The 16,837-nt window shown below is 43.3% G+C and overlaps 1 protein-coding gene across 2 annotated transcripts in view; it reads right to left on the reverse strand.

Annotated features, from left to right (window-relative positions):
• LOC139540499 (FERM domain-containing protein 4A-like) overlaps positions 1-16,837 on the reverse strand; it is a 260,292-nt gene that overhangs the window by 202,442 nt on the left and 41,013 nt on the right. The window contains exon 1 of one of the 2 annotated variants that reach the window (XM_071344380.1): positions 12,057-12,265. The exons of the other annotated variant lie outside the window; for it this stretch is intronic. Within the exon in view, the coding sequence (XP_071200481.1) occupies positions 12,057-12,089 (33 nt within the window). The 5' untranslated portion in view covers positions 12,090-12,265. Of the gene's footprint in view, positions 1-12,056; positions 12,266-16,837 lie in introns of those variants that run through there. 2 annotated transcript variants of the gene reach the window in all.

Consider the following 16,837-nt stretch of genomic DNA (forward strand, 5'->3'; position numbering starts at 1 on the left):
GATCTTTTAATAGTTTCTGAACTGTCATCATTTAAAAACTGTGTAAGTTGGAAAAAGGACCATTGTACCAATAGAAAGTATTCTATTCCCTTGTGTGACATAGAATATAGGATTGCTCTGGGTAAGCACTAGGGGTAAAACTATGTTGAATAAGACCATGTTGGGAGACAATGATTGTGATGCCTATAACATTAGGACTGAATTAACTGTACCTCAATTAGACAGAGGTACCGTGATTGAAGGAAAATATGAATGTTTTTACAGACACCACACCGAAGGAATTGATGTAGGAAACACCACAGTAGAAGTGATACTATTTGGGTGTTAGAGAATGTGGGAGTTTGTAAAAGAAATGGTAAAGGGTTGATTATGAATAGAAAAGGGTTGTGTGGTCACATAACTCAGGTTGCACCGTCTCTCACTATGCTAAAGAATCAAGACAGAGGTATTGCGGATAATTTCTGGATGTGTGGAAAAAACAAATTGTTGAATGTATTGCCTAATGAATGGATTGGTCTTTGTGTCTTAGTTAGAGCAATTCAACAGGTTACCATTATTAAATCACCCCACGATGACTATGTTAATTCTAGAGTTAAAAGGAAGTATGAGGAAGACCCTGAGGTATACCTTGATGCAATTGGCCAGCCTAGAGGTGTACCTCGAGAGTTCAAGGCAAGAGATGAAGTTAAATCAGGATTTGAATCTATGTTTTTGTGGATAACACCAAATAAAAATTTAGAGTGGATTAATTATATATATTATAACCAACAGATGTTCATTAACTATACTGATTCGGCTCCAACGGCGTTGGGGGAACAGGTACAGGCTACCAGTAAAATGACTTGGCGAAATAGACAGGCTCTCCATTGGCTCTTAGCGGAGAAGGGTGGAGTTTGTGTCATGTTTGGGGATGACTGTTGCACCTTTATTCCCAATATTGCTATGGACAAACTCAAAGGATTATGAGCAGAAGTAAAGGCTAATGCTGGTTTAGACTCCCTTGTATGGGATTGGTTAGACCTCGCGTTAGGAAAGTGGGGAGCCATGTTTGCTAGGATGGCCATCGTGTTGGAAGGAGGGTTATTGACTCTGGGTATTGCAGTTTGTTGTGTTATACCCCTGGTAAAGTTAAATTGTGGTTCAGACAATAGTTAAACAGATGTCTGTAATGAGAGATGACTCTCCTGTGGTGATTGATCTTGTACCGGGAAGCCCAGGCAATTATACCAATAAGTATGGAAAGCCTTGCAATGCGGTTGGAGGACCTCTTGACTGCCCCTTTGGTAACCCTAACTGTCTCTATGAAGTGATTGGGGGGTTGGTCATGCGTGTCACGATTTTCGTAAGGATGATTTCCATGTATATGTTCAATTACCCAGTTCAGATATATGTTTACTTATACATGTCCACAACAAGTGTCATTTGCGTCACTATTGCAAGTGGTGTACAAAAATTCATGAGGATGGTCATACCCATCACCCAGAACCTTTTTTCTGTGCCAAGTGTTAAAGAGGTGATTGTCTTATTTGTAAGGATGAGGACTGTGCTCCTAGATAATGGGGTTTTAGCATTTTTTATTTGGCCTGATGCTTTGTGTTCTTTGTATGTTTCTTTGAATTTTTTTGATATATATCGATGAACATACAGTGGGGAGAACAAGTATTTGATACACTGCCGATTTTGCAGGTTTTCCAACTTACAAAGCATGTAGAGGTCTGTCATTTTTATCATAGGTACACTTCAACTGTGAGAGACGGAATCTAAAACAAAAATTCAGAAAATCACATTGTATGATTTTTAAGTAATTAATTTGCATTTTATTGCATGACATAAGTATTTGATACATCAGAAAAGCAGAACTTAATATTTGGTACAGAAACCTTTGTTTGCAATTACAAAGATCATACGTTTCCTGTAGTTATTGACCAGGTTTGCACACACTGCAGCAGGGATTTTGGCCCACTCCTCCATACAGACCTTCTCCAGATCCTTCAGGTTTCGGGGCTGTCGCTGGGCAATACGGACTTTCAGCTCCCTCCAAAGATTTTCTATTGGGTTCAGGTCTGGAGACTGGCTAGGCCACTCCAGGACCTTGAGATGCTTCTTACGGAGCCACTCCTTAGTTGCCCTGGCTGTGTGTTTCGGGTCGTTGTCATGCTGGAAGATCCAGCCACGACCCATCTTCAATGCTCTTACTGAGGGAAGGAGGTTTTTGGCCAAGATCTCGCGATACATGGCCCCATCCATCCTCCCCTCAATATGGTGCAGTCGTCCTGTCCCCTTTGCAGAAAAGCATCCCCAAAGAATGATGTTTCCACCTCCATGCTTCACGGTTGGGAGGGTGTTCTTGGGGTTGTACTCATCCTTCTTCTTCCTCCAAACACGGCGAGTGGAGTTTAGACCAAAAAGCTCTATTTTTGTCTCATCAGACCACATGACCTTCTCCCATTCCTCCTCTGGATCATCCAGATGGTCATTGGCAAACTTCAGACGGGCCTGGACATGCGCTGGCTTGAGCAGGGGGACCTTGCGTGCGCTGCAGGATTTCAATCCATGACGGTGTAGTGTGTTACTAATGGTTTTCTTTGAGACTGTGGTCCCAGCTCTCTTCAGGTCATTGACCAGGTCCTGCCGTGTAGTTCTGGGCTGATCCCTCACCTTCCTCATGATCATTGATGCCCCACGAGGTGAGATCTTGCATGGAGCCCCAGACCGAGGGTGATTGACCGTCATCTTGAACTTCTTCCATTTTCTAATAATTGTGCCAACAGTTGTTGCCTTCTCACCAAGCTGCTTGCCTATTGTCCTGTAGCCCATCCCAGCCTTGTGCAGGTCTACAATTTTATCCCTGATGTCCTTACACAGCTCTCTGGTCTTGGCCATTGTGGAGAGGTTGGAGTCTGTTTGATTGAGTGTGTGGACAGGTGTCTTTTATACAGGTAACGAGTTCAAACAGGTGCAGTTAATACAGGTAATGAGTGGAGAACAGGAGGGCTTCTTAAAGAAAAACTAACAGGTCTGTGAGAGCCGGAATTCTTACTGGTTGGTAGGTGATCAAATACTTATGTCATGCAATAAAATGCAAATTAATTACTTAAAAATCATACAATGTGATTTTCTGGATTTTTGTTTTAGATTCCGTCTCTCACAGTTGAAGTGTACCTATGATAAAAATGACAGACCTCTACATGCTTTGTAAGTAGGAAAACCTGCAAAATCGGCAGTGTATCAAATACTTGTTCTCCCCACTGTATATATATTTTATTTTCCTTTCAATTAGTTTTGCCTTCTAAAATTAGGTTCATTTTACAAACACATGTTAGGTAACAGAGGGTATTCCGGTTACAAGTGTCTATGGACCATGTCTTTAATCATTTCACAAAGGTTGGTAGGTGTCTGCAAGGGAGGATATTGTTGAAATGTTTGGTCTAGTTAGGTTTTCTTTCATGTTTCTGATTGGATCTTTTACTCTTATGAATATTGGAGATGTTTGGTCTAGTTGGTTTATATGCTTCACTTTGTTTTTATTTTTTGTATTTTCTTGTTTATCATAGGTCTTTTCATTTACTATCCCAAAGTCTTATTTGTATCATTTATGTGGCTTAATAGCCCCAGAGGGGGGATTGTAGTAGTAACATAAGACAGCTGAACATTAACTTCTTGCGACTACAGGGGGTGCTGTTCCGAATTAGCATTTTGTCGTCTCCAAATTAAACTGCCTAGTACTCAATTCTTGCTCGTACAATATGCATATTATTAATTATATTGGATAGAAAACACCTTCTAGTTTCATACAACGTTGAAATTATGTCTGTGGGTGACCCAGAAAAATTTCTACAGCGAAATCCATGACAGACAGTGAAAGGTCTGAGAGCGAAGCTCTGGTTTCAGATCAGTTTTTAAGGTCTCTGTCTATCCTATGGCACGACACGAACTGCACCCGCCTTCCCCTGGATGTCAGTAACCAATGAGAAGTGGAATGGGCCTTCTAGGTAGCTCTCAGAGGTTATAAAACACCAAGGAGTGAGAGTAGCCCCCCTTTCGACGCAAGCCCTTACGCAGGATGGGACCTCCGGACGCCATTTTCACAGGCTCGGTTATCAACTTGAAATGTATCCGTCTGTAATTTAATTCGATATAGGACTTAGAAACATCATAAGGTAGTTAATTTAAACCGTTTTATAGCAATTTATATCCGTTTAGTGCGATTCTGAGGAATTTCTTTGTCGTGCACTTTCTAGCTTTGGGAACGTTTCGCGGTCTCGGTCGTTGTTAGTGGACATTTCGAAGGACAGAGGACATCTATCGACCAAAAGACGTTTATAACATAGAAAGGATACATTGCCCAAGAATATGATGGAAGATCAGCTCAAAGTAAGCAATATTTAATATGATAAACCGTGTTTCTGTCGAAATATTTTAAACGCATACATCGCCATTTTGTTTTGTATAGCTTCACTTGGCCAACCCTGTATTGAAAAGTAAGGATAATTTTAAAAATGTAAATCAGCGGTTGCATTAAGAACTAATTTGTCTTTCGATTCCTGTCAACCCTGTATTTTTTAGTCAAGTATATGATTAGCTTTTAATTAAACTAGATCACTCTGATAGATGACGTCAGACATATTGAGGCTTGATTTCCTAGTATTTTCATTGTGTAACCACGGTTTTGTATGGCTAAATATGCACCTTTTCGAACAAACTGTATATGTATGTTGTAAAATGATGTTACAGGAGTGTCATCGGAAGAATTCTGAGAAGGTTAGTGAAAAAATTAATATCTTTTGGCGGTGATTACGTTATAGCGCTCTTTGGCTGGAATCGATGCTCTGGTAACGTTTTCACATGTAGTATGCTAACTTATCGATTTATTGTGTTTTCGCTGTAAAACGCTTAGAAAATCTGAAATATTGTCTGGAATCACAAGATCTGGGTCTTTCCATTGCTATGCTTTGTCTATTCTTATGAAATGTTTTATGATGAGTAAATTGGTCATACACGTTGCTCTATCTAGTAATTCTAGTCGATTTGCGATGGTCGGTGCAATTGTAAACTGTGATTTCTACCTGAAATATGCACTTTTTTCTAACAAAAACTATCCTATACCATGAATATGTTATCAGACTGTCATCTGAAGAGGTTTTTTCTTGGTTAGTGGATATCAATATCTTAGTTGAGCCGAATTGGTGATAGCACCTGAAGGAGTAAGAAACTGATGGAGTTAGAATAGTGGTGTATTTTGCTAACGTGTTTAGCTAATAGATTTACATATTTTGTCTTCCCTGTAAAACATTTTAAAAATCTGAAATGGTGGCTTTATTCACAAGATCTGTATCTTTCATCTGGTGTCTTGGACTTGTGATTTAATGATATTTAGATGCTACTATCTACTTCTGAAGCTATGCTATCTATGCTAATCAGTGTGTGGGGGGTGGGGGGTGATCCCGGATACGGGGTTGAGGTTCGGTAAAGGTTAAAGTAGCGAGCCACATGTTCACGTTGATCATGAGACTGTGGTAATGGAGATATACTAGGGGACGTTCTGGCCCTCTTGTTTTCTCCATTGTGCTGACGGACTGATCAGACACATGGGCACTTGAAACAGTTGGACACACTGGACTTGTGGTCTGCACATTCCACTGGAGGCACACATACCAGAGAGGCGCTTAAAGGCAATTGCACACACTAAGGATAGGGGAGACTAGAACAAAGAGTGCATTGATTTGGTGGTGAAGGGAAGGGGCATGGGGTCTGTTGACACACTGGGATAGAGGGTCCGGCCACCATTATAAACTGATTGAAGGCAGATGGTGGTGAATGACTTCATAGGGGATGGACATAATACTATGTGGGTATAAATATAGGAAATGGACTGCTGGGAGGTGTGTGTTCCGCGGGGTGTGTTCCGCGGGGTGTGTTCCGCGGGGACATGCCAGTTGGCTGTACAGTTGTAATAAAGAGCATGTTTGAATTTACAAGTTCTGATAAGCGTTGTATTTGAAATGATTTTCCACGACAAGTGCCATGCTGTTTCAAAAACAGGCCCAGTACAGATCAGAGACACATAATGACAGCATCAAACAGGTACAGACTCAGGATCAGTCAGTCTACATGGCTTCCTACAGCTCACTGACATCACCACCACATGACTGTCTGCTGGTTCTCTCTTTTGCCTGGCACTTGGTTCCCTAAAATAATTATAAATCAAATGCTGATTTGAAAGGAAGAACAAACCAGCAGACACCAAGGCCCCCTAGGACCAGAGATGTCTGTCCCTGCCCCAGACCCTAAAACATAACAAATTAGATCATAGATGACTGCCCCCACCTGCCAATCCCCCCTGGTCTTTCTGAGAGCAGTAGTGACAGCTGGGAAACGGAGTATCCTGGCTCTGCCTTCAATATGGCCGCCTGTCATTTGCTCTCTGTCCGCTCTAGCCTTTACCTGCTGCCAGTGTGTGTGTGTGTGTGTGTTTGTCGAGGGAGTCCACCTCTCACCTCTCTTGTAAGGCCAGACCTCTCTAGATATGCCTTTCTCTCCTAATTATATTCAAGCAGGCAGCGAGGTGGGCAGCTCTATGGGGTCCTGGCCCGACCACCTCCCTCTCTACTCTTCCTTCACCTCATTTTCTCTCTCGGTTCTTTTCCTTCTCTTCTTTTAACCTGAACCATCCTGACTGCTGCCTGCCCTCTAATGAACCAGGTGGAGGGATGGAGGACGGGAGGGAGAGGGATGGAGAGAGGGAGGAGGACGGGAGGGAGGGGGATGAGGAGAGGGATGGAGAGAGGGAGGAGGATGAGAGTGAGAAAAGAGGAGGCGAGAGGGAGAGAGTAGGGGGCCGCAATAAACATGATGCTTGAGGCCAGCCTGCTATATGGGCTGCCTAGGAGAGTCATTTTGATTGCTGGAGGGTGTGTGTGTGTGTGTGTGTGTGTGTGTGTGTGTGTGTGTGTGTGTGTGTGTGTGTGTGTGTGTGTGTGTGTGTGTGTGTGTGTGTGTGTGTGTGTGTGTGTGTGTGTGTGTGTGTGTGTGTGTGTGTGTGTGTGTGTGTGTGTGTGTGTACCTGCTTGCGTCCGTCCATGCATGCGTGCGTCTTCCAGCCCTTGGCCGTTCCTATAATGGCTCAATCTGTTAGTATAAACACAGACAGCTGGACACCAGATACACATTCAGTACATGTTCACAAACACACACACACACACACACACACACACACACACACACACACACACACACACACACACACACACACACACACACACACACACACACACACACACACACACACACACACACACACACACACACACACACACACACACACACACACACACACACACACACACACACACACACACGTTCTCTAGAGTAAGGACTCTCTGAAGCTGTTGAGTTTCGTACTATTCTACTGACCTACATGCATACATTACACACTACAGATGATACCACAAGGGACAGAGATGGTGTTTGTGTGTGACATTCTGATCTCTGCATAGCTATATAACTAGACAAAGAGGCAATTAAGTACAGTCCAGCGGTGCTTGTTTTATTCAAATGTTATGCTTGACTGACCATCATTACTACCATGGCTATTGAATGTACGAGAGAGAGAGAGTGAGATAGAAGAAGGGAGAGAGAAAAATAATCAAGGGAACAGAAATCAGAGATTGGGGGACATGGAGACTGATAGACAACGTGAGAGAAAGGAAAAGGAGAGAGATAACAGTGCCACTGGTAACTGCGGTCTCAGAAAGAGTTGAGCTCTATAGGCTCGAACACACCAATAGCGTTTGCCTGTCAAGAGTACTTGCGAACCGAGTGCAAATCAATTTTACATGTCTGTAGTCAGACGTCAACAGCGCGCTGAACGATCGGTAGAAGAACGGGAGATCCATTCAGTTCCATGTGTGCGAACCCTTTAGGCTTGGGAATGGCTATACTGTCTCTACTCTCTCTACCAATCCCAACTCCCACAAGTCTCTTTAACACTGTTTAGTGTTTAAAGTAACATATATCGAGTTGAAGTGTGCCAATCAGAAATGGAAAGACTCTCTTTCTATGTGTTCATATGTGAGTAACCTGACACAAACCCATTCAAATGTACAGTATACTGTGTGAAACACTGACCTTCTTTTAGCAGACAACTGTCATTATGTCTGGCACTCTAGTCAATGAAATCCATGGAACTCCCCTTGGCTGTTTGGTTTGGCTTGGCTGGAATTGATATGGAGATGGCACCGATACATTAGGGCTGGGTGGAGGGGGTGGCACACACAAAGACAGACGGGCACAGTTGACTATGTGCCAAGTCTCTCTGGCCAATGTTATCCCCCAAACCACTCCTAGCCCTCCTAGCCACCCAATAACTCTCCACTTGGCTCAGATCACAGAGAGATCTGGAAAAACCTATTACAGAGATCAGATGGACTGCCAAAACAGAAAGAGTGAGAGAGAGAATGAGAGAAAGGGAGAGAGCAGGTAGAGAGAGAGAGAGACAGTCTGGAACCATCGATGTAGGGGGATTGATGGAGGAGAGTAAAGGGGAATGAGATGAGAGGAGAGGGGGACGACTGTTGCAGTGTGTGACGACCCTGATTGGACAAACCCCTTCAAAATTGGTTGGTAACTCACTGGTTGTGAATTCAGGGGTGAAAATGTTGAGTGGAGAGGATTAGATCAGACTCACTCTGCCACAGATACATGCACTCGCACGCACGCATGCACACGCGCGCGCGCGCGCGCACACACACACACACACACACACACACACACACACACACACACACACACACACACACACACACACACACACACACACACACACACACACACACACACACACACACACACACACACACACACACACACACACACACACACACACACACACACACACACACACACACACACACAGACAGACAGACAGAAACGCGTACATGGGGTTGGAACTCACTGTGCTCACTTTGTTCATTTTATAGTCTAAGAAGTCCATGAAAATAATAGTTGTCCTCACTTGATACTCTGAGGTTTTAAAGCAAGAGACAACTTGTTGCAACCAGCTTGACTTTGTTACACACTCAACAGTTTATAGCCAACAGCTTGGATTTACACCTTTACCACTCTGTGTGGCTGGGGAACACTGTTAACAGATTGGAGAGTAGAGGGGTGGCACAGGGGAGAGAGGGGTGAGGGGAGGAGGTATGGGGAGGGAGAGAAGGCTGTAGAGATGTGAAGGGAAGGGGGATTCTGTCTAAATGACCAACTCTCCTCTTCCAGGAGATATTAGAACTATACAGTCCTTCAGCCCACTGTAGAACTGAGAGTGTGTGTGTGTGTGAGAGAGACGATTCAGTGCATATCTTACTGAACGGACATTAATCACCACTACACTGTAACAGACAAACAGAGACCAACATTTCTCCTCCCCTCCCATCCCTGATGATAATAGTAGAATGCTATTTTATCTGGTCGTAGCAGCAGCAGCAACACACTGGTCAAACATATACATATTTATTACAGCAGCACTGCCCTTCCACATCTCTATTGTATACTATGATGTTTACTCATACCACACTCATACATACACAGGGTACCTACAAATTATGCTCAGCCAGGTCACCTGTGATACAAGTCAGTATTCGACATCCATCCATGTCTGAGGACATCGGGAGATGAAGTGGAAACTGGGCACTATGGGCAACTGTGAGCACTGTTACCTTCAAGTAGGTTTGGGTTTTGCGAGGGTCTTGTGGATGGTGAATTGGTGTAAGCATCTGCCTTTGATTCTAAAGGTTGCAAGTTCAAATCCAGCGGTCCAAAGTTGTTTTGGAGATTTGTGTTTTAAGCCTATCCCAAACCTTAACCGTTCAAAATTAACTGTTTTATGCATATATTTTTTACCCCCTTTTTCTTCCCATATCCAATAGGTAGTTATGATCTTGTATCATTGCTGCAACTCCCCTACAGACTAGGGAGAGGCAAAGGTCGAGAGCCATGTGTCCTCCGAAACACGACCTTGCTGCTTCTTGACACACCGTTTGCACCAATGTGTCGGAGGAAACACCATCCAACTGACGACCGAGGTCAGCTTGCAAATGCCCGGCCAGCCACAATGAGACAAGGAAATCCCGGCTGGTCAAACCCTCCCCTAACCCGGACAATGTTGGGACAATTCTACACCGCCCCATGGGTCTCCCGGTCATGTGATACAGCCTGGGATTGGACCCAAGGCTGTAGTGACACCTCAGCAATGCAGTCACACTGCAATGCAGTGCCTTAGATCGTTTTTTAGAAACATGGATGAACGTCTAATTCTGACAGGAGACTGTGAGACCTGGTAGGTTATGCTATATGCAAAGCATATTGGTTCACTGATAATAAAACACATACACACCCTCTATCTTTATTTTGTATGGAACAAATGGAACAGTAGAGAGATAGGAACTGCTATGATTGAAACACACACACACAGCATGTAAACCTGAATTCTCACAGCAGTATGACTCCTCTCTTCAACATTCTGCCCATCGCCCCTAGCAACGGCGGCAACCATTAACTTTGCCTCTGACTTCTATCATCACCACGGTGACAGCAGCATGATAACCCAAATTGTTAAGGCAACCAAACCCTGTAACAAATTTTCGAAGTTCATCATTACCATAGTGGTGCGGAGTGGTGCCAGGAAAATAATCTCTCCCTCAACTTCAACAAAATGATGGCGCTGATTGTGGACTTCAGGAGACAGCAGAGAGAGCACGCCCACATCCACATCAACGGGGTTGCAGTGAAGAGGGTGAAAACATTCAACCTGAAATGGTCCATTAACACAGACAGTGTGGTGAAAGCGCAACCTCAGGAGGCTGAAGAAATTCGGCTTGGCCCCTAACACCCTCAAAAACTTCTGCAGATGCACCATCGAGAGCATCCTGTCGGGCTGTATCACTGCCTGGCACAGCAATTGCATCGTGCACAACCGCAGGACTCTCCAGAGGGTGGTGTGGTCCGGCCAATGCATCACCGGGGGCACACTGCCTGCCCTCTAGGGTATCTACAGCACACAGTGTCACAGGAAGGCAAAGAAGATCATCAAGGACCTCAGCCACCAGAACCACGGCTTGTTCACCCCGCTACCATCTAGAAGGTGGAGACGGTACAAGTACATCAAGGCTGGGACTGAGAAGCTGTTTTTCATGCTCTATCTCCACATCATCAGACTGTTAAATAGTTATAGCCTGCTACCACCTGGTACTCTACCCTGTTCCTTAGAGACTGCTGTCCTATGTATATAGTCATTGAACACTGGTCACTTTAATCACGTTTACATTTGTACTCACTGTTCTTGCCACAATATGGACTTGGTCTTTTACCAAATAGGGCTATCTTCTGTATACCACCCTTACCCTGTCACAACACAACTGATTGGTTCAAACGCATTAAGAAGAAAAGAAATTCCACAAATTAACTTTTAACAAGTCACACTTGTTAATTGAAATGCATTCCAGGTGACTACCTCATGAAGCTGGTTGAGAGAATGCCAAGGGTGTGCAAAGCTGTCATCAAGGCAAAGGGTGGCTACTTTGAAGAATTTCAAATATAAAATATATTTTGATTTGTTTTTTTGGTTACTACATTATTCCATATGTGTTATTTCATAGTTTTGTTGTCTTTACTATTATTCTACAATGTAGAATATAGTAAAAATAAAGAAAAACCCTTGAATGAGTAGGTGTGTCCAAACCTTTGACTGGTACTGTACATATAGAGTGGGTAAAAATATATATATACTTTATACAGTATATATATTGTTATAAATGACTTAAATGTTATTCTTGACTTTTATTTGGGGGATTTGTCTGTATTGGTAGGTATTACTGCACTGTTGGAGCTAGAAACATAAGCATTTTGCTGCACCTGCGATAGCATCTGCAAATATGTGTTCTCGACCAATAACATCTGATTTGCTTTGAGTTAGTAAAATAAGCCCGGGTAACTAACACGCACGCACACGCACGCATGCACGCACGCACGCACACATGCACACACACACACACACCTACCCTGGTCCTCATGGGAGAGAGCAGTCCTTCCATGTCAGATCCTGGTAGTGATCCAGTCAGTCAGTGTATTATATTCCAGATGAATAGATCCTGTTAGGAACGTTGTTAGGGATGATGTCTCATCCTCATCATTCCCAATATTTCCACTACAACGCTCCCGATTCGTCCCGAGACCAGAGGAGACTGAGAGAAGAGTGTGAGCCCTCTCTCGCTGGCGCGCGCGCGCACACAGTCACAGAGGGGCGCATAGGAGGAAAGGACAAACTCGCTGTGTGTCGCTCTTCACAGCAGCTTCTGTGTGCAGTGACGGTGTAAGATCTCTCTCTCTCTATGTCTCTCTGTCTTTCTCTCTCTCACCCCTCCTTCCCTCTCTCACTCTCTTGTTCTCTTGCCCTTTTCCCTCCTACTAATTTCTATCTCCCTATTGCTACCCTTGCCTCCCTCATTCTCTCCCGCTCTGACCCTTGGCTGGGGTCATGGTGTGTGTGTGTGATTGAGTGTGTGTGTGTGTAAGGTTCAAGGGGTGTCTTCTCCAGGGCTTGATTGTTCCACCAGACAATAGAAGCTCCTAAATGCCTAGCAACCTGATCTACCTCTATTCTCTTGCAATATTGGGGATGATTCACACACACGCACGCGCACACACACGCGCATATACCCTAGGGATGCACCACCATGAAATGCATCCTTACATTATAGGGGCATTCCATTCAGGAGTTCTGCTGGGAATTGCACAAAACTAGCAATCTCACAGATCAAAATGCCACCTACCTACTGAATTGCAATGTACAGTCATCTACACGCCACAGCTAACAACAATAAAGCAAAATGGCCCACGTATAACTTGAGCATAAATATCTAGCCTCCCCATAGACCCCTAGCTATGTAGTTTGTGGCAGAAGTGCTAACGGAACCTGGCCATTTGCAAGTTATTATGGAATCAGTCAAAATAAAATACTGTATACCCCTTTTAAGTTATGCACTGAGGAAATCACTATAACCAGCGAACCAGTCACCCAGCTCTGTCCTGGATATCATGAGTGGGTGCTTAATGGAGTGTGTGTATGTGAGTGTGTGTGTGTGTGTGTGTGTGTGTGTGTGTGTGTGTGTGTGTGTGTGTGTGTGTGTGTGTGTGTGTGTGTGTGTGTGTGTGTGTGTGTGTGTGTGTGTGTGTGTGTGTGTGTGTGTGTGTGTGTGTGTGTGTGTGTGTGTGTGTGTGTGTGTGTGTGTGTGTGTGTGTGTCCGTGCATGTGCGTGTCTGTAGAATGGACCAACAGGGTGAAGCCTCACCTCTGCTCTCCGAGCGGCATCTCAGCGTTACCATGGCAACAGCATTCGTCACCGACGAGAGAGAGAGAGAACAACTGAGACCCTTAGAAGAGAAAACCTATGAATCAGGGACCATAGAACTGAACAACATCCTAACTGCCACTCCTGTCTTATTTATTTCAAGTGTCAAAGATGGGATCAGTACTAATGTGCCGTTACAGAAGCAAATCCTAATGTTAGGACACTATTTAGGACCTGTAAACTGCTAACCTCAATAGTGGGCTCACCCTCTAACCATACTACTGCTCTTTAATACCTGTACCAGCTCCAACACTACAATGATGAGATCATGAGAGACAGTCCCGTAATAGTGGAGAGTATAAGGAGATGCATTTGCAGGATGTCTTTGGCCTGTATTCTCTCTGACCTAGTTACACTTACAGCACTAGGAATTCAATTAAACCCTCTGGAATTACCATAGAGGATCCTCTCATTAACACACGTACCCACCCACACACACACCAAAAGGAATTACCACAGAGGTATAGCCATTAGTATCACACTGTGCCATTTAACTCAAGGTTAAAGTATGTCCTTACTATAGCCTAGATATAAATTAATAACACATTGTGATCTGAAATTAACCTCAAATGAATGACCTACACATTCATGACTGTATGGATTTAACATTATGTCACTAACTGATATGGAAGAGACATATGATATTAGTACTAATGTAGAGCTATACCAGGTTTCCATGAGTGGGATGAAGTAATGTCTGTCTCTGTGTGTCTCTCTCTGTGTGTGTGTGTGCGTGCGTGCGTGCGTGCGTATGTCTGTGTGGTATGTGCATGTGGGAGTGTCTGTATCTCTACCCCTACAATTACCACTGGTGGCTGCGGGACCAGTAATTGATTCATGCCGACAACCAGGCAATTTACTGCGACGCTGATACACCATCGATTTACCACTGTGACTGGACGACACAGACATCCCTGCACAACAACGCACAGCGACGATCAATTCTCAACTTCACCAATACCAGTTAGAAAAATATATCTAAAATATATCTAAATATAACTCCAAAATGAAGCCCATCCAAAACCAAGTCTACATTTTTTCAACACATCTCTAAACCTCGTATTTAACAGTACATAAGTCAAAACCCCAATTCAACGGCCGTGTAGGACTCATCTAGTCTCTCCAGTCCTCTAGAGGTAAAGCAGGGTTGTATACAGAGGATAAATCCAATATGGAAGGATAATGGAGAAGAGAAGATTGACTGAATGTGTTCTCTCTCTATATATATATATATTCCCTATTTTCCTTATCCGCTGCTCCCACTGCAATTCCCCTATTAATTCTACGAACACTTTCTCTCTATGTCACCCCCTTTCTCTCACTCTTCCTCGCTCACACTCTTCTCTTCCTCTGTATCTTCTCTCTCTCTCTCATTGTTTCTTATTTTTCGCCCCATGTCTCAGTCTCCTGCTCTTTAAATCTCCATCTTTCCAATCACAATTTTCTCTAATTCAATCTACATTTCCACTTGACCACCCTCTCAAGGTTCGTTGAGTGGTTGGTGCTATCGTCTGTGGACCATCTGTGATGTCCCTGGGTTGACTCATAAGGGTTATGTGTCATACGTCTTGATGTAGTATTCTGTTTGTGCGTTTGCACATGCATGCCTGACACCCACGGAAAGGAATTCAGCTGCTCAGACTTACTTCCAGACTTAACAGTGTCATGACGTTGCCCTGTTGGGTGAGATTTACCCCCCCCCCCCATAAATACCTTTCCACCTTTCTCTCCACTCTACAGAATGGACTCTTGGAAAGCCCTTTGTTAGAGAGAGAGTATGGTAACATAAAAAGGTTGGGGAATGGAACAATATTTCCATTTCTCAACTAGTTGAAAGTGTCAGTTGGTACTTAAAGAATATGATGTCAGAGCAGTTGGTGTCTGGGACATTATATCTGATGATAGGATGACATAAATTGTATCTTGGAAAGTCTACACATTCTAGTTATCAGATTCACATGGAATTGTTGTGCAATTTAAATGTTTAAATATGAAACTATTTGTGAAAATATTACATTTAATTTTAGGTTCTAAATTAGAGAATTATTTTCATAAGAAAACTATGCTCACTCAGTGGCCACGCCCAGTGAACAGACATTGGTTATGAAACATGCCCTTCTCTCCCCCAAATCAAAATCCCATTGACAGAAATCACATTTAGTTCCCGACGATGTGAGGACTGCTGTCCATACATTTAAGCTAATTTCAACTACAACCTAACGGAATTAACATTTAGTTCCCGATGACGTGAGGACTGGTGTCCATACGTTTATTAAAAGGGCTAATTTCAATGTGGAGGTGACGATCACCTTGATTTCGACTAGACCAGCCAGAATACAGCATGAGCTGATTATGGCAACTTGGTATGAACTTTGAACGATTATTCACTAAAGAAGTGATACATCCTAGACTTCGAGTTACCAGCTGCAGCTGTAAACGTACGTGGCCTAGGAAAGGACAGACGATCTCAGAAGAATGACAGGGTACTTTAACGTATCTGCTCTACAACACTACGACCAGAAAGATTCTTCAAAGGACAATGGCGATCTCCCCTGGGTAAACCAGTCTTCTATCTTCAACCCATCTACCGAAGTGCAGCTCAGAATAAATATTTTATCTTGCATTTTCCTTTTCCAAATGGGCGGGTACAAGAATGCATAAGATTCTGTATTGACGGTAGCATAGCTTCTCAAGGTCCGATAGACCCAATCCCTTTTTCCTTCAGTCTTCCTGCTCTTTCATTCAAACCCAACCCCCTTCCTCATATCAGGTTAGTGTCACGTCCTGACCATAGAGAGTCCTTATTTTCTATGGTGGAGTAGGTCAGGGCATGACTGGGGGGTTAGTCTAGTTTATATTTTCTATGTGGGGTTCTAGTTTTGTTTTCTATGTTGGTGTTTGGTATGATTCCCAATTAGAGGCAGCTGGCTGTCGTTGTCTCTAATTGGGGATCATATTTAAGTAGCATTTTTCCACCTGTGTTTTGTGGGATATTGTTTATGTGTAGTTGTATGTCAGCTCTCCATTGTTGTCACGTTTCGTTATTCTTTATTGTTTTGTTATGTGGTTCACTTACTTTAAATAAATAAAGATGTGGAACCCAGATCACGCTGCTCGTTGGTCCGAGTATGCTTCCAACGTTCGTGACAGTTAGCCTACAAGGGGCTTTTCATACATGATTAGTAATTGATATGTGATCTACCCTGTGTATATATATATATGTAATTCTGTGTGATTATTTTGGTTTTTAGTAAATAAATAATTAAGCCAATTTGTGTATTGCTGATTCAACTTATTAGCTAGGGTTCGTGCAGATAACCAAGTACTTACGACAATCAGAATGAGACCGATCGAGGTGACAAATAATAATTGACTACTATTGATATAAAAGATCTTCTGATCTTTAAGAGAGTGGATTCGGGAGATAACCA

This window comes from Salvelinus alpinus, chromosome 15 (assembly GCF_045679555.1).
Source record: "Salvelinus alpinus chromosome 15, SLU_Salpinus.1, whole genome shotgun sequence".
Classification (NCBI taxonomy): Eukaryota; Metazoa; Chordata; class Actinopteri; order Salmoniformes; family Salmonidae; genus Salvelinus; species Salvelinus alpinus.